The following is an 18,520-nucleotide window of genomic DNA, read 5'->3' as shown; positions in this document are numbered from 1 at the left end:
ATGGGACATAAACCCATGTTAGCATATCTGCAGCCAGCGCTACAGTTCATAACTCTGGTTTCAGACTATGAAACATTGAACTTTTAAATACACTTACTGTGATATATATGAGGTATCATTTAGTATTGCTGTTTCCTTGAAATTCTGTCTAAAATAAGAGTATTGGTGAAGATGGAAAATACGTAGCAATTTCTCGCTGAGAGATGGATCAGCAGTGTGGTGTGGAGGTACATCTGCAGTGCAGCTTATTACACCAGCTCTGGAACACACGGAGCATATAAGCAGATGTGTTGTTCAAAATCTCAGTCCTGAACCAATGATGGAGTGCTCTGTTACACAAAACAGGTCGAGTTAGAAAACGTCAACTTCTCTGCTGCTTCTAACAGCTCCATCAGAAAGGCTTGTTAGATAGCTAATATACTGCTTTTTCTCCCTCTGCTAACGAGTTTCTCATTGTGGTGACTGTAGAGTAACTTTGAGATGGTTAAAATGGTTATCTGTAGCTTGACTGCTGCTGAAGCTTGAGGTTGACAAAGTTGTCTTTTCTTTGTCGGTGCTATACTGCCTGCTTTTTGGCAGTGGCTTGATCTGCTCTCCATACATCTGATACGGTTCATAACTTTCACACTAGGAGCTCACAGGATGGCACCACACCGAGTGCTGATTCCTGCCAGAGATTTGGTTCTCTAAAGTCTAAAAAGGGGTAGTTGCTCTTATCCGAGTTTGGGAAATCTCACTGAATGCATTGAGGTAATACCTGCATTAGGTAGATGGGTTGCTTCTCAAAATGGTGGTAAGGTTCTTTCTTTGCCCACGGGAGCCTCCTATAGGAAGTCCATAGCTATGTTTAGACCAAGCTGGGCTGACTTCAGATATGTATGTTTTGCATTGAGAATTACTTCTGTGACTCCAAGGGGAGCATTTGAAGTGCTCTTAAACTGCTTTTAACGCTTTTATGTGGGACTCCAATGCAGGGGTCTGGTCAGCCAGGAAGTGACAAACATAAGTGGGGCTTGATTTGCCTGCAGCTGAGAGAATCTGTTCCCTTTTTCACCTGCCAGGTCCCACACATCTACATTGCTTTCTCCTCTGTTTGGAGCCCCAGGGAGTAGAAAGAAATCTGTTTTCTTACACCGGTGATGCAGAGTGTTTCACTGGTGGTTGATCACATGCTGGAGCAAGTCACACAGAAGTTGAGAGTTTCGGTGATACTTAAGTTTGTTCAGATGTTTCAAATAATAAAGAGTAGATGATTCACAATTTATTCTGATAAACCTAAGAAAAGTAGAAGGTAGGAATAAATGAGTTACGCATTTCCAACACGTACCACTGAATCTACAAGCCAATGTGTTGGATATCCAAGCTACTGTTTCTCTTTGAGGTATTTGTAATACTTATCTTTACTTCTCGTGATACCTCAGTATCAAACACCTGTATATGCAGTTAAGTGTAATCATACGCTGCTGTTGTATTTGACAAAGGTGGATGCACACAATGCCTTCTCTATTGCCCATGTCAGTTGGATGGTGCTCTAGGAGGAACGTGATGGAGAACTTGTAAAGCAGGTTTTGGTATTCAAGTCTATGGAAATGTTTCTTGAATCATTCCTGAATTTTACTGGGAAATGGTTTTGAAATTTCATTTTAGAAAAAGGAAGCTTGTATTTGTGAATACATAGCTGCAGAGAGAAAGAAGAAAGCAGAAGTAAACCTGATTCATTCTTTCTCATTCTCTAAGTAACCAAACTGCACAAAAATGGCAATAAAATAGGGCGGCTTTTAAAATCCTGTCCTTGTATGTTCCCTGTGAATATTAAAATAACATTGGTGAAATTTTAATGTTTGGGAAATATTAATGCATTATTTTAACCTGACAGGTTCTGGCTTTTATGAACAAATGTCAAACCAAACTTTATACTGAGGCATTAGCAAGTTGTAAATGTTCCTTTGACATTAAAAGGAATTGTAGGTATTTTAATTAAAGTTTCCGTAGGACAGTTTTTCCCAAATATTTACAGTCCTATGTAGACAGTTAATCTTCCTCATATATTACTGTCTCCAGTTTGTACTAATAGTGCAAATCATGCTTATGACTTGAATGAAAACTTAATTTATCATAAGGTGGATGTATTTTGTGAGGTAGCAGACCCAGCTGTGGTGCTGGTTCAGTGTGTGAACTCTGTCACTACCCAGTGATTTCCCATCTGTCCTGTTTATGGCACAGGGCCATTTATTTCTCCCTGTTCAGTACAGAACTCAGGATATTAATTTTATGGGGAAGTCCAGGTTTTAACACAGGCTTTTACCTCTTCGTTCTGTTTTTCAGTTCATTCAGAAGGCAGTAAGATGGACGTGTCCTGTTAGTGCAATGCTGTCTGTGTTGTGAGATACGGGTAAAGAAACCAGCTTTCCCCAGCTCAGCTTTATGGTTGTCCAGGCAAGGTCAGAGGTGATGAGTTGCTCAAGAACCACATGCAGCTCTGTGGCAAAAACATGAGACTTCCTTGGGTAAGGGCTGTAACACATGCAGGGCTATGCTGAGGCCAGTCTGCTGGATAGTCTGGGCCTGTCCTGTCCAAGGAAACAGATCATGACTGGCTTTTCTCAGGAGCCCGGATCTGTGGCCAGCCCAGCATCAGTCAGCAGCAGCACTGTGGGGGAGCTGTCGTCATCTCCTGCCTGTGAACCCCTGCTGGGGCTCTATTTCCTTTTGGTTTTCCAAAAGATGTGATATATGTCTTGTGGTTTGTAGAGTTAGCAGCGTTGGATCCTCGTGACTGCAATTACTCGGCTTAGGTATTAATTTCCGAAGGACGCAAGACGGTCTGTCTCTCTAAGATGCTTAGTTATAGTTAGGACCAGACAGACAGCCAACGCTTGCCTTTCTGGCAGTCTTGATGATGTTGAATTAAATAACAATTGACCAGGCTAGAACATGTGTAAAACAAATTCTTTTATCTTAGCTGTTCATTGATTTCTCCATTCTGGGAGCTAAGCAAATGTCTGCTGGGGCCTAGGTTTTACTCATACGTGACCTTGAATAGAGCAAGTTTGAGTTAAAGGGTGTTTGGGTCAGTTATGTAGAAGACCAGTGCATTAGCTGCTTACCACTTCGCTATTTAGTAGATAAATTTCCAGTTTGAAAATTTGTTTCTAGATATGACAATTGTGTTGCAGTTTCTGCAAGATAAAAAACTTGGAGCAGGAGCATTTCTCTTGCATTAAATTTATGCTCACAGCAGTACCATATTGTATGCAGCTATCTTTAGAAACGGTCTTGCTGGATATATCTGTGCCCTCAGTGAAATGTAGAAAGCAGCAGTACTGAGGAGGTATTTCATTATTTAAAAGGTGAATGTTAAGATTCACTGCTGCTGCTCTATACATTACAAAAACTGCAGACACAACACATTTGTGCTAAATTAAAGAATAATAGAAGTGAGATAGACATTATATTGCTGAGCTTATCCTGCTGACAATTCTGTAGCAATAAGTTGCCTCCTCAAAACATCCCTTCCCCTCGATTTTTCTTAAGAGTTTCATTTCAACTTTTTTCTTTTTTTTTTTTATTTTTAACCTGTGAGAGACTGTGAGCTTGAGGACTGCATCCCATCCCAGTTTATAAATAATGAAATTGCCACAAGTTAGGAATGCCCTGAGATAAGAATTCAAGCATTTCTCTGCCTTAGGGTGCTAGCTCTGACAAGGATTAGGTGGTGGTTTAGTGGATGGACTGTCAGCCTTGATCCTCATACTTAAAATTGTAAAGGAAGTTTATTTAGTGAAGTACTTTTAAAAGCCTGCAAATACTGTCGTGCTTACTCTGATTTAAGCCACTGTTGTATTCTGCACTTTACTGACCTTATTTTCATTGTTATGTTTATTTTTGCTTATATTGTAAAGTAGTCATTCTGCAGTAATTTCCCCTTCTAACAGGTTGTCTATTAAAGGTGTTAGAAAATTGCTGTACAAAGTGCATTGCAAAGGAGACCACCTCAGTATCTGAAATGATGCAGGAAAAGTATTTCTCCATGACAAGTTCAGAAGTTATCTGTGTCTGCCTGTGTGGCTGTTCTGAAGTTTTGCATAACTCCTTTCTAATTCCTTGCAATTTAGGTGTCCAGTCAGCAGAATTATTTTTTGAGCAATGACAGCCTTTGAATAACTGTAGAGAATGGCAAGCCCTACCTCTCTTCTTAGTGGTCTGTTAATATGTGCAGGGATCATGTCTCAGCATAGAGGGGCAGTGCTTCCTGAGTATGTGGATTTGTGCTCCCATGCTTTTGTGGTGGAATGTGTTGCTTCTATCAAACCTCTGCACGAACAACATGTATTTTGACATCTGGGTGTCAGTGCATTTTTCAAAGTGTACAGTGGAGCAGCTTTAGGCTGAAGTGGTGAAAATAGGTGAAGCTGCCACAGAAAGCATGTTTGTTGGGTTTTAATTGGATATTTTCTGATTGCCTTTCTAGGTCGGATGTAGTTGTTCTGTGCTTTTCAATTGCTAATCCTAATTCCCTGAATCATGTGAAAACGATGTGGTATCAAGAAATCAAGCACTTCTGTCCTCGCACACCTGTCATTCTGGTGGGCTGCCAACTAGATCTCCGCTATGCAGATCTTGAGGCTGTTAACAGAGCCAGACGGCCTTTGGCAAGGTAAAGTTTAAACAAAAATAAGAATTAAAAAAAATGACCATGGTAATCAGGTACGATACTTTCAAAGGAGAAATTATAAAGCCTAGTCTCCTTTTTTTTTTTTTTTTTTTTTTTTGTAAAATGAGAATATATGTGTTTTCTTCTTTTTAATTCTCTTGTCTGAGTTGGTTAGTTCTTTAACACACACAGTTATTGTATGTTTCCCACATTATTTTTACACAGTGGACATCTAAACTTGTTTGGGTGCCTGAATACTATGATAATACAGAGATAATAATGATTACTGGAGGCTTTCATATGTGTCTTTCTCCATATGAACCTGTGTATCATGTCCTACTCTGTCATTACTGTCACTACAGTTTTAAACTGACAGATTCTACTCAAGTTTTCTTAATTCTCAATTATTAATTTTTGTAAATGTAATCCTAGATCATAGCAGAAAATTAAGTAGCTGCAAATTAATTTTTTTTAAGTTCTGAGATAAAAAGAGAGTTTTGGGTCATTCTGGAGAAGCTTTGTTTTTCCCAGATTCAAAAGACAAGTATTCACATGTTTGGGCAAAACAGTCCCACAATTACCTGCTCACTTATAATTTCCTCCTTTTATGTGAACTAGAATGAGACCAGATTCATGGAAATAATATCCATAACTCTGTAATTAAAGACTCTGTAACAAATTTCCATAAAGGGATTGAATTAATATTTCATGGACTCGTAGAAAACTTTGCATTGCACTGCATTCAAATTCTTCGGCAATATGATTTTCATAGGTTTGTTTGTTTATTAAACATTTCTTCATTGTATGGGTGAGGTGGTTGACTCTTTAAAAAAAATTGTTTTTGAAAGCTGAAAACTCTTCTTCTGCCCTAATCCTCCTTTCTGATTTCACCATTAATAAAGTTTGAATTAGTACTCTGCATGTCTAGCGCAGACTTCTGCCACCTGAACTGATTATTAGCTGGCAACCAAAGCAAGCTGTTGTCTGGAGTGTGTTAAATCTGTGCCAGCTTGTGCCTGCCCAATATGGTACGCTCAGAGAATGTTGGGTCATGTCTTCTGGTGAGATGATTTTTGTGAGGAAAATGGATCCTAGCCCAGACTTTTTTCTCATTTATTTACCCTACATCATGCGCTAGAGCTGCTCTGGAAATTCATGAGTTCACACATAATGCTTCTAAGCCAAAACATGCCTGTCTCTCAAAGTGTGTGTTCAGTTACTCTTTTGTCCTAGGCTACTATGATTTCTTCAAAAAGCATAAGCTTAAGAAATATTTCTCATTTCATGTTTAGCTGTATTTGTGGCATTTCCATGTCATGAGAATTTCCATTTGAGTTTAAATGATGGATACAAAGAAAGATACTGACAATATCTGAGTAGAAAGGGATGTTAGGAGGTTTTTTAAATAATGAAAGTTCTCAAGCATCCTATCAACTTTTTTTACTGTAAATTTTCCTTTAACAGAGAGAATGTTTGGTCCATTTTGTGCAAATGGTTTCTACATATTTTAGTAACATTGCAAAGACACCACCAAACTTAAACAGAATTACAAGTAAGGGCTATTCTAAAAATCTGTAGAGTCATGGCAGTAGATTTCCAAAGGGTGTTGCGGGCATAATTTTATATTTTGTTTCATTTGAATTATAGTTACCTCAGAATTATTCCTGAAACCTTTTGTAAAATTCCATGCTTTCTGGAGTAACTTTGTGATGATCGTTGTGTGTGAGAAGGTTTATTTTTTGTTTAACCCTAGGCCAATAAAAAGAGGAGACATTTTGCCACCAGAAAGAGGCAGAGAGGTTGCGAAGGAACTTGGGATACCATACTATGAAACCAGTGTATTTGACCAGTTTGGGATTAAAGATGTGTTTGACAATGCAATTAGAGCTGCCCTGATCTCCAGAAGACACCTGCAGTTCTGGAAATCTCATTTGAAGAAGGTCCAAAAACCTTTGCTTCAGGCTCCATTCCTACCTCCAAAAGCCCCTCCTCCGGTTATCAAAATTCCTGAGTGTCCCGTACCGAGCATGAATGAAGCTGGATATTTATTGGACAGCCCACTGTGTGCAGATGTTATGTTTGTTCTCCAGGAGCAGGACTACATTTTTGCTCACAAGATTTACCTAGCTACCTCCTCTTCAAAGTTTTATGACCTTTTCTTAATGGAATGTGAAGAAAGTCCAGACTTGGATGAAACACAGTGTAATAAAGAAAATACAAATAGGGATGTTCTGACAAGTCAACTTGAGACAAATGGTGACAGTGATGAGACATCCTTGAAATCTGCTGATGTCAAAATTCCCCCATCAGAAAGTACTGACTCTTTAAACATGCTAGAACCCGAACCTGGTGAAACAAATTCTGCAGCAAGATCTCTGTCATCCTGGGGTAAGGGGTTTGTCAGTGTGCATAAGGAAATGCAAGTGAATCCTGTCTCAAATAGGACTTGTCCTGTAACTGTGGTAAAAATGGATTCATCTGTGCAGACTGGACCTTTTAAAACTGTTTTGCAGTTTTTATACACAGGACAACTGGATGAAAATGAAAAAGATCTCACAAGGCTGGCTCAGATTGCTGAAATCTTGGAAGTATTTGATTTGCGAATGATGGTGGAGAACATTATGAATAAAGAAGCCTTCATGAATCAAGAGATTACTAAAGCATTTCATGTCAGAAAAGCTAATCGGATAAAAGAGTGCCTTTGCAAAGGGACATTTTCTGGTAAGTAAATACATGCTTTAGCAGGAGAAGCACTCATTCTTTTCTCATTCATGTTACTGTCACTTCATAGACTTCAAAAACTGTGACAGCTTACATTGTTCTGAGAGGAGGGATGAGCCCAAAATTATAGTGTTACTCAGGGCTAACTTTTCCAACCTGGGTTTTGCAGTTTAATTTCTCAAGTGAGTGAAATGTACGTTCTTGGGACATAGTTTCACTTCAAACACAGACTTGCAGCATGTCTGTTTCTTTGTTCCCATGGCAGATGTAACATTTAAATTGGATGATGGAACCATAAATGCTCACAAGCCACTGCTGATCTGTAGCTGTGAATGGATGTCTGCTATGTTTGGAGGATCATTTATTGAAAGCTCAAACAGTGAGGTATTTGTCCATTTTTGTCCATTTTGCTTATGAAGTCTGAGGGATTTAGGGTAATGGAAGCATCATTTTGTATCTATTTGAAGGGTTGCAGTAATCCCTGGAATGATTCCTTAGTCTTCCCTTGCAGATGTGGGATGCTTTTCTTCATAAGGCATTAAATTAGGATGCCTAGGAGGATAACATATTTTCTGCAAGGCATGAGACTTCCTCCAATGCTGGAACGTGTTTTTAAACATGAAATCCTTTAAAATATTAAATATGAGGGAAAAATAAATATGGATTTGTGAATTTATTTAAAATAAGTTTTAAAGTTGTGTGAATATATGCTTATACAATCAGAAGCATGACAAAGAATACTTGGAGCAGGCGCACTGAGGAAGGAATTCAAGGGAAAAAAGTGTTAAAAACCATGGAGTTTTAAACTAGAAAAGAGGGCTGGCTTCACAGTTCTTCAGCAGAAACTAGGCTCAGATTCTCCAGTGCATCAGTTTGTCCTCTTGAGTAAAGCAGGTATAAAGTACAGTATAAAAGATCTCAGTGCTTTGAATTAAGATTTTGCAGCAGAAGCTTTGTATTTACAGATGCCTTCATGGTCTGATTGTCAAACTGTAAACACTCTGATAATGTCTTTTTTTCTTGTGTCTTAACCATACTCAGGTTTTGATTTTTGTTTTGATTTGCTTGTTTCCTTTCCATACTTATGGGTCTTGTTCATACAAAGAGTTTGGGCTTTTTGTGTTTAATATTCTGGAAGATTGTGTTCTACTTAGACTTTTCTTGTTTATTTTAATACAGGTGTAAACATGATTCCTTTCCCAGAGGCATGCTTGACAAGTGGTTCATTAAAAATACATAGTTTGATTCTAGTAAGCAACATTTGGCAATGAAGAATATACAGTTATTTTCTACCAGCCTATTTTTAATGATTTTAACGATTTAATGATTTTCTACCAGCCTATTTTTAATTATTTTAATGATTTAATGATTTTCTACCAGCCTATTTGTAATGATTAACTTAACAGTCTTAACTCATCTTTCCAATTTAAAATATTTAGCTGCCATTTAGAATCATAGAATGGTTAGAGTTGGAAGGGACCTTCAAAGGTTGTCTAGTCCAACCCCCCTGCAAGGAGCAGGGACATCCCCGACTAGATCAGGTTTCTCAGAGCCCCATCCAACACGGCCTTGAACATTTCCAGGGATGGGGCTTCCACCACGTCTCTGGGCAACCTGTGCCAGTGTTCTACAACTCACATTGTAAAAAATTTTTTCCTAATATCCAATCTAAATCTACCTCCCTCTATTTTAAAACCATTACCCCTCGTCCTCTCACAACAGAGTAGAGTAGAGTTTAAAGCATTCAGTAATGCTTTTGGAAGTTTTAAAATATAGGTAGATATGAATTGAATGGTTTCCTTGGGTTTACAAAAAATAAAGCTATCTACTTTTTACTTATTACTTTTTGTGTATTTGGGACACAACTTTTTATAAACTCGTTCACTGAATTTACCGTTCTCTGCACTAACAAAAATACATTAATAATGAATGAGTTTCACAACTAGCTCCACTTACCTGGAGAACTGAGCTGCTTCCCAGAGTGGCTGATATGCATAAGAGGTTCATGCTTTAGCACTAACAGATCTGGGTTTGAATCCTACCCATCTAGGCAGAGCTGAAAGAAAAATTCACAAGCCCCCAGATGTTAACAACCAGTTATGCGACAACAGTTAACCCCCATCTAGTGGGCAGTATGTGCTAACTGCTTCCAAACAGTCAGATTAAGTTGCATGTACATTTAATTCCTCATCATAATTTTATTATTATTTTTCTGCTCTGCCTTTTTTTTTTTAACTGCAAATTCTTCAGAATACTACATGATGCTTCAGTGCAGCATCTCTTGAGTTACGAAGATGTACGTTACAAACTGCTGATTAATGAGATCGACTAGCTTGGGTATTGGAAGCAGACTTAACCTGCTGCAACCTTGAGCCTCACAAGAATTAGTTTTACCCTGTTCTTTGGAGAAGTGATCGTGTGTGCAGACTGTACTTGAGGTGCTACAGTGATAGGTTACAGTGAGGCTTTCTAACTCTCCCTCTTCTTTCAGGCTTCCCTGCAGTGAAGTGCAGTTAGGGTTGTGCTGGTGAGAAATTAGATAGCTTTTGTCCTAGTCTTAGTAGTTCCATTACACTGTTGTTACACTTAATTACATGTGTGTGGCAGGAAATGGTTTACATTTTCTTTGCCTCATTTCTTCAGTTCTCAGTCCCTTCCCAACTTGGATAATTAGTTATTTATAAACAGACTGAGAGGAGTGGGAATTTTGTTATCCTTTGGTCTCTGTTATTCTCAGAATCCCCAGAATAGCCCTTACCAGGAGCAGATAGATTGCATTCCTCAAGGAGTCTACTGAGGGAGTTTTGGCATGGGAAATGCTCTGTGGGTGTATGTATCCCACCAAGCTGTCCATTTGCAGGCTAGACAGCATTGAACAGATTAACTGTTTGAGATGGATCCAATTCCAGTAACTGGGTAGAGCTGCTTGCATGTAAACTGGCAAAGGATCTGACTCTGGAGGTATGCTTACCTGTTGGCAGCTTCTTGAACTTTAATGGGAAATTTCTTTTTTGAAACATTTTTTCCCTGAATTTCTAAAATGACTTGAAGAGAAAAAGAGACAGTCCAGCAAAGTGGCAGAAATGAAATATGGCCTCTATATGAAAATTCCTTAATGATCAGAGACTCTTTTCTTAAATATCTTTTCCAGGTAGCTCTTCCCAACATAAACAAGACTTCCATGCAAGCAGTTTTAGATTACTTGTATACCAAGCAACTATCCTCCAGTCAGGAACTGGACACACTTGAGTTAATCGCATTGGCAAATAGGTTTTGCCTTCCTCACCTGGTTGCGCTAGCAGGTAAGAATTTGTGGCCTTGTCCAATGCAGTGTCTTCTGCAATGGCTGAAACACGTTGTAATGGTTTTGGAACACAAAGGATTTTCTCAAGTGTTAGGGACAATTTTTCTTTTTTTTTTTTTTTTTTTTTTTTTTCCTGAAAGGGATATTGTAATACAAATTGATATTTTCACTTAGAAAAATGTATTTGCCTTTCTCTTGCCTTTTTCAGTTCTGTGCTAAACTAGCTCAGAACATTGAAGTATTCTGTGCTTTAAAAACAGAAGGAGTAAACCTTCTCTTTAGCATTGATACAATGTCTGTGGTTTGTAATACCCATTCTGTTACTGTTAATTTACCCCAGGCTTTCCATTACATCATGAATTAAGTGCTCCGTTATACACTTCTATTCAAAGAGAGTAGCTGAGCCAATTCAGAACTGATCTAGATGATCATGTTTTTTTAGAAATGTTGTCTGGATCCCTTTTCACTGCCTGCCTGGGAAGTGGATATTCTGGTGTATACGTGGGGATTCAACCCTCATTTCAGGAAGAAAAACTTTTCTATCACATACTTAGAGGAAAAACTACAGGATAAGATACTGCAACATTCTAAAATTAAATCCATACACACCACAGACCTCCAGGGTCGGGGTGGGGTTCTGTATTTGTTTATCTCCGTGTATGTAATTTGGCATTGTTCTGAAGACATGACCAAGGCCAAAACTCAGAGACAGATGAAGCAAAGCTACACATATTTACAGTACCACATTTAGGCAAAATTTAATCACATACCAAATCCTAACTCTCCTTCAGTTGTGAATCAGGACTGTGTACCTTGTCTTCATTGGTTCTGACAAACCAAATTGTTATTGCCTGATTTTATACGCATATTTTAACTGAAGTCTTGGTTACTTTTTTATGTAGTTGCAGCATGAACATACATGTAGTATTAAGGATATTTCATTCCATTTAATTTATTGATGAAATAATTTTGAGTCCAAAGGCTACTACCAGCAACTGAACCCAGCAGAATCGAATCTGTTGACAGTGTTTCCCAAGAACCATTCAGACCTCTAGGATTCTAGGAAATGGTTCTCAGAAAAGGTTAAGAAGACTCTTGAACTGAAGTGACTTTTGAGGAAGCTGGTCAGCCTTTATCTGAATCTCTAGGAATGATTAATCTAAGAATCTGAAGAGGGCCTGAAGAGAACTTTTCTATATCGGTGCTGTGGGTATACTCATTAATAAATCCATAGTGCAATGGCAAATGCATTGTTGCCTAAAAACTTGGCTATTGCTTTTGTATTACCCAAAGGAGACAGCTGATCCATATTTCTAATTTATATTGAATAATGCACCTATCCATTCTGCTCGAAAAAGACTGGTGGCTGCTGAACTTTGTCATTCTGTAAGTGGTTATTAATTGCAGGCTCACTTTCTGTAAGAAAGAGATAAGCATTGCATGTGAAACCAGAAATAAGTAGTTTGGGATGAGGCAAAGGGGCAAATCCTCATATGGACTGTGCTCCACTGGACCAAGACTGGCTATACCTGTGATGCAGAATCTCCAGCCACAACTCTAAAGGCCAGAATTTGACTTCACTGGAATCTGAAGCTGCTCAGGATATCTGGGTGAATGTGCCACTTGCATAATGCTAGAGTTAACACTAGGAGGAGGGAGAACATGCTTTCTTGGTTCTTTGTTATTTGTGGATGATCTGACCTTGAAATGTGACCGTTTGCCATGTGAGTGATGAGTTTTCTCCTCTAACAGAACAGCATGCAGTACAAGAGCTGACAAAAGCCTCCATGAGTGGCATTGCAATAGATGGAGAAGTACTGTCCTATTTGGAATTGGCACAGGTCAGTCTGCACTGTTTTTTAAAGATATTTTAGCCAACTGCAGGACTTGCTTTTAGCACCTTACTGGTTTTGAGCATTGCTTCTAAGTGGCTCAAAGTTTGCAGTTCTGAGAGTGACTGACAGTAAAACTGAGTTTTATCTTCTACTTTAAAGAAGGTTTTTCCATTAGTTCAAAGGTGAAACATTTATTTAAGTAATCTCAGAGGAGTTGTCTATATAAATATACACTTCAGGGTTTTTTTTTTGTGGAGCTTCCAAGGTCCACGTTCTCATGGCCATGCTTCAGTAACATGAAATGCAACGTAATGAAGCTGATCAGTTTTGTAGTGATGAACGACTCTTGAATTCCTTTCAATTTAGTTCTTGTAGATATATTTAGACCCGTATTGCAAAGGCAACATTTTTTGTATTCTTAGACTTGACACTTAGACTGGCTACTCAGAGTCAGTTATCTGATAGTTCAGAGTGAGTGCAAATCCTACAACTTTATGTTCAAACATATTTCAATGTTTCTTGCGTCCTGGAAACCATGAAAAGAGAGACCCCTCAGCTCAAAGTTAAACTGCATACCTCTGTGTTCCAAAAGGAGTGCTACAGCAGTCTCCCAGATACAGTAGTACTAGCTAAAATATTTTTTAAATTTTATTATTCTTGATTTCACAGTAGTGATGAGTCTGGCTGCAGCTTGGCTTGAAGTCTGAGGTTTAAGTAGCACTGAAATACAGCACAAGCTGGCCACCGTACAAGACTTCCTGCAGCTGCTTTCAGGTGCCCTCTTGCAATACCTATAATGCTGTTGCAAAACCAGCAACTGAACCCCTTCCAAGAAAAGGCAGCTCACTTCATTTCATTTTGATTTTATGAAGGGTGGGTTTTCTTTTCTTTTTCTCTTGGTTAAAGAGAGAAGTAATATGTTTAACTACTCTTTGCATATCCTCTGTGCCCAGTACAAACATCAACATGATGTGTTTATAATCTGAGATCATAGTAGACAGTCAGAACACCAAAATAGATACACATGCTATACAATCTGACTTGCATGATAGCTCTGCTTCCTCACAACCATAGCAAGCTTGTACAAGATTTTGTATTGAGCTTTCAGAAATATTTTATTTCTGTCAACGAGCATAATTTTCCAGGGAGTTATTTCAGAGCAGGGTTTGTAGTAACTGATAGGGATACATGACTGGTACAACCATATCAGAAAATTCAGGTCCAGCATGCCTTGGGTTCAGATCCTGTGTGGGACTGAATATAGTTGGCCACATGCTGTGCATGCTAAGCACATATGAATGAGTCTTTTGAGTCACTTGTTGTTCCAGCAGAATTGTGCAACAAGGTCCAGGGCACCTAGATGCCACTTCAGCCTCAAAAGCTTCCCTGTATTCATGGGAGAGTGCTGCCAGATACAGTCTGCTGGGGACCATTCTAGCAGCAGTTGTCAACTGGGGCTGCAAAATGAATGATAACCTCAGGAAATGGAATAAGCTCTTTTTTTTTTTCTTTACAGTTTCACAATGCTAACCAGCTGGCAGCTTGGTGCTTGCACTACATCTGCACCAATTACAACAGTGTTTGCTCCAAATTCCGCAAGGAAATCAAAGCAAAATCTTCAGGTATGGGCAACTTTTCTCCCTAGTTTTCATTAGGTTTCCCCTTCTTTCTCCCCACCCAGTTGATTAAACATGAAGGCAAAGATGAGCTTAGCTAGCTAAGCCTTGTGCCTGAACCTCTGTGCTATCTTGAGTAACATTGATAAATTCTTCTTATCTGTAAAGGTCGTAATTATTAGCCTGATCCATGGGCAAGCGTTATGTTCTATACCTATTTCAATGATACTGAAAGGAACAAAGCTTTTTTCAGGCTCCACAATGAAAAATACACTCTGTAAAGGGCTTGGTTTTTTATACTCTTTGGTGGACTAAGGTCTCTTGAGTGCAACCACTTTCAAAGCCTTTTTACCCTGTAAGTAAGGCATATGAGGAAACTGGGGGAATCCCTGATAAGCCAGCTGACATAGAGACCAAATAAATTATTAGCAGCATAGCTTTTTGCAGACATTTCTGGGATTTGCATATCTTACTGACTTTTTGGGGGCTTTTTTTTGTTTCTTTTTAATCAGATAATCAAGAATATTTTGAGAGGCATCGCTGGCCGCCTGTGTGGTATTTAAAGGAAGAAGATCACTACCAGCGAGTTAAAAAAGAAAGAGAAAAGGAAGATGTTGCACTGAATAAACATCATTCAAAGCGGAAATGGTGCTTCTGGAATTCCTCTGCTGTAGTTGCCTGAACAAAGCAAATAAGTGGAAATCCACAGGCAGTGTCAGAATTTAGTCTTATTGTTAGAAATAAGGTGTAGTTCAGGTTTTCAGGAAACTTTGTTCCACATGTGCATTTATTATTGCTAGGGTCAAAAGCACAAGCTCACTGAAAGTGAGCCTGGAACAGCTCCTCGAAGTCATATGTATATTTTTGGCTAGTAAGCAGATAAATGTCTACCATTATTACATTTCTTTTTATACAAAAAAAAAAAAAATTCCAGCATTCATGTTTCAATCTCCAATTGGGAAATATTTTTATACTGTGTGGTGTATTTTGTTCAGGTAAAATTCTGGATACCGTTTTATTTTACAGACCACAAAATAACCATGTAGCAGCTTTGTAATTAGATTTTAACTATTTTTACTATGCGAGTGCAGTGAAATAGACAATCTTCAGTCATAAGAGACCGCTTTTAGAGTATCTTATAAAAAGTCATCTTAGGAAAAAAAATCTAGTTGCCTAGAATAGATTGTCTTTTTTAAAGTAAGTACTGTGCACTTGTAATATAATTAAATGGTTATTTCCCCTTTCTGAAGCAAAGTGTTAGAATAAGATCCAATAACTGCAAGATATAGAGTGCTTGATCTTTGCTCAGCTGAATAATAGGCAGTATAATTACCTGTTCAACTGCAGGCAAATGTATTTCTAATATTTGCCATGTAAGTGCAAATAATTATGACTATGTGGGCCATGTGAAATCTAGCGATTCTAAGTATTCAGATGTTTTATATGTCTAGATCAAAGAGAATATTTCTAAATTCATTTAGAAGGGCTTATTAATTTATATCCTTATACAAGTATGGATCTGAATACAAAAAGCAGTTATACTGCTTACATTTGAATTACTGCATGGCAGTTACCTTGTTCTATGGGATCTTAACCATGCAGCCATTCCTCATGCAGAATTCCTTTTTGCTTCAGTGCAAGCAAATGAAAGGGCTGGAAAACCAAGTAGAAGTTATCTAGTGTTACAGGATTTTGTAAAAGAAGGGTCTTCAGACACAAGATCACTTCAGTTTGATCCGAATTGTTTTATAGCTTTTCCCAGGTAGAACTCAAAATGTTAGATTATTTTAAAATAGATCGTATATTTTCCCTGGAAATAGGTATTCCCAGAAAGCTGGGGGCAAAATGATAACAGAAAGGCAGAAATTCTCCACAAATGGTGCCAGAGGAAAAAAAAAAAAGCCTCCAGTGTTTTCAAATAGCCTGTGTGTTTATGACTTTTTATCAACCATTACTCTAAAGCTGCAGTGTTACACTAGATTACATAAGGATGAGAGCACTTTTTAAAAGACCAAAACTGAAATACTTAGACTGTAGAACATACACATGCAATCCTGTACAGTGTCTCAGGCACAATTCTGTAACCAAGGTAGTATTGTGTATTAGATTTGTTAATATTGTTTTGTGCTGGCAGCTCAGCATACCAATGTGAAAAGCTGTTTGTTTGTGGTTTTTTTTCTGTATTCAAAGGCAAGGAAGTACAGTCAAACCCCAGTACTGTAGGTCAGGAAAGGCTTTGGACTGAAAGCCATATACACCTCTACGTATTTGCATTCTGAATGGACTAATTCTTGGCAGATGCTACCACAGGACAGTAGAAGTGACGCAGCATGGAAAGAGATGCTGCTCTGCAAACTTCTATAAGGAAAGCAAGTGACAGATTCCTACCCCTATAAGATTCATCACCGTACGGTGATACAGAAGGGCTATAATTGATAGTTGCAAAGATGTTTCCTTAATTCTTGGTCAGTGATAATGTTTATTGTGGAGGAGAAGAATGAATGAGAGAAGACATTTCGAGACTAAGAGGAGATAAATACCTGTTGTCATAAAATGTTAACCTGTCACATTTGAAGTAAGTATTGCTACTAGGTTTTATACAACCAAAGCTACTGTATGATTGTAATCTTGCCAAACTGTAATGGATATATAAATGAACCTGAGGTATATGCAATAATATCCAGTTGTGCTAGTTATCAGCTACTATAACCAAGTGGCTGGTTCATTTGGTTAATGCTGTCTATGGCCTTTAATCTTGGTGGGTTTTTTGTGTTTTTTATTTTGGAAAAAAAAAAAGTCAATAAAACTGTTTAGTTACAAATTGTCTCCCAGCTCCTTGAAGAAGCTTCCTACATGTTGCATTAGGTGTTGCCCTTTTAGTGCTGCTCGTAAGCATTCAGTTGTAGTATCCTTCATTGAATTTTACTGAACTGATACTTGCATAACACATTAGGATTTATGATTGGGAATGTCACACAGAAATCCTATAGTGTTTGTAGATGATGGTGGAAGGCTGGTGCTTGTCACTTACTGTTAAACTGTGTAGCAAAAAAATCTCTTATCACTTTTCCCCAGGGTTTCTGATATTTAATTACCATGTTATTACCCAAGGGACTTGAAACTAATTAGTCATGACAGACAGGGGGAGGAAAAATGCAGGTAAACAGCAGGAAATCTGTAAGGTTTTCAGTATGCTCTGATCCTGCTACAGACGCTGTTTTCCCTGCTTTCTCACTGCCTCAGTTGTCAACCACTATACAGAATCTCTTTACCTGTTAGTGGACTCTCAGCAACTACCTCCCTGAATATAGATTGTCTAATTCACAGAGGTAGAAATTTGGTGCTTTTCTAGAGGATTTTTGTAAGATGTCCTGCAAAGAATGCCATGTTCATGATTTTTTTTTTTAAAGCTTTTAAGCAATGCCAAGGACATTGAAAGTACACATATTCAGCACACAGTGTACATTGTTTTAGCATGCTGATTTATGAGAATGTTACATATCTCAGTGATTTATTTTTGGAAGCAGAATTCTGTTTCTTTGATGTTACCATTCAAAAAGGTAATGGGCTTAACAGAAAAAGTGGTGACAGATGTAAAAACGTTTCTCTTGATTATGATAAAACTAGCAGCATGGAAGGAAGGAGCAAATCAGAAGCATTACTCTTCTTTTTTAAAATATTATGACTATTTAGAATAACTTGCATGTCCTTTGTTTCTGGAGAGTCTTTTTCAGCTTATTTCTTAGAAACAGTGTTTTTCTATTTGTTCTTTATGACAGAATTTCTGCAAGCAAGTTCCTCTGCATCACAACACAAACTAGTTTTTGTGGCTTCCCACCCACAAACAGCACACCAAAGCCAGAAATAAAGTGTTTGTGACTTAAGATGGGATTGGCCAGACTTCAGCCACAACTCCCTAATTTTATTCACTGAAGACCTACTCAGCACTGTCTTTTAGTCAGATCAGGCCTCAAAGTGTGCAAAGGTAAGCTAGACAGTACTATATAGTGGGTACATTAAGAAGGGCTGCATAGTAGAAGAGACTAATCTGGACACCCCTTCTAAGCACTGAAAGCAGGATTGTACCAGAGCAAGTAAGGCAAGAGCACCACAGTGTTCTATTGCCCTAATTCTTTAGCAACTTACCCACAGATATTCCTCAAGAAGAATTTATGCCTAGAAGTGTTTGATTTGTAAAATCAGGGAGTTTTTTCCATGTTCCAGTAACAAGAACTGGGAGGTCAGCTGAAGGCATCTTGGAAATCCTGTTCTGAGGGCCAACTCTTCCATCTTCTCTACAAAAAGTTTTAGGTAAATATCTAATGTATGATTAATTTTGGTACCTAAACTCCAGGATGATTAAATATGTCAGTTCTTCCAGACTTTTTAA

General features: G+C 38.2%; 1 protein-coding gene across 1 annotated transcript in view; it reads left to right on the top strand.

The window, feature by feature from the left end:
- The window catches only part of RHOBTB1 (Rho related BTB domain containing 1), a 54,661-nt gene extending 37,716 nt beyond the window's left edge, over positions 1-16,945 (top strand). The window contains exons 5-11 of the mRNA XM_086752072.1: positions 4,472-4,657; positions 6,408-7,375; positions 7,641-7,759; positions 10,527-10,677; positions 12,432-12,520; positions 14,031-14,136; positions 14,643-16,945. Of these exons, the coding sequence (XP_086608198.1) occupies positions 4,472-4,657; positions 6,408-7,375; positions 7,641-7,759; positions 10,527-10,677; positions 12,432-12,520; positions 14,031-14,136; positions 14,643-14,812 (1,789 nt within the window). The 3' untranslated portion in view covers positions 14,813-16,945. The remainder of the gene's footprint in view (positions 1-4,471; positions 4,658-6,407; positions 7,376-7,640; positions 7,760-10,526; positions 10,678-12,431; positions 12,521-14,030; positions 14,137-14,642) is intronic.
- Positions 16,946-18,520: the final 1,575 nt, after the last annotated feature.

The sequence above is a fragment of the Chlamydotis macqueenii genome, chromosome 7, assembly GCF_036417535.1.
Source record: "Chlamydotis macqueenii isolate bChlMac1 chromosome 7, bChlMac1.mat, whole genome shotgun sequence".
In the NCBI taxonomy this organism is placed as follows: Eukaryota; Metazoa; Chordata; class Aves; order Otidiformes; family Otididae; genus Chlamydotis; species Chlamydotis macqueenii.
This window is presented reverse-complemented; position numbering and strand designations above follow the sequence as displayed.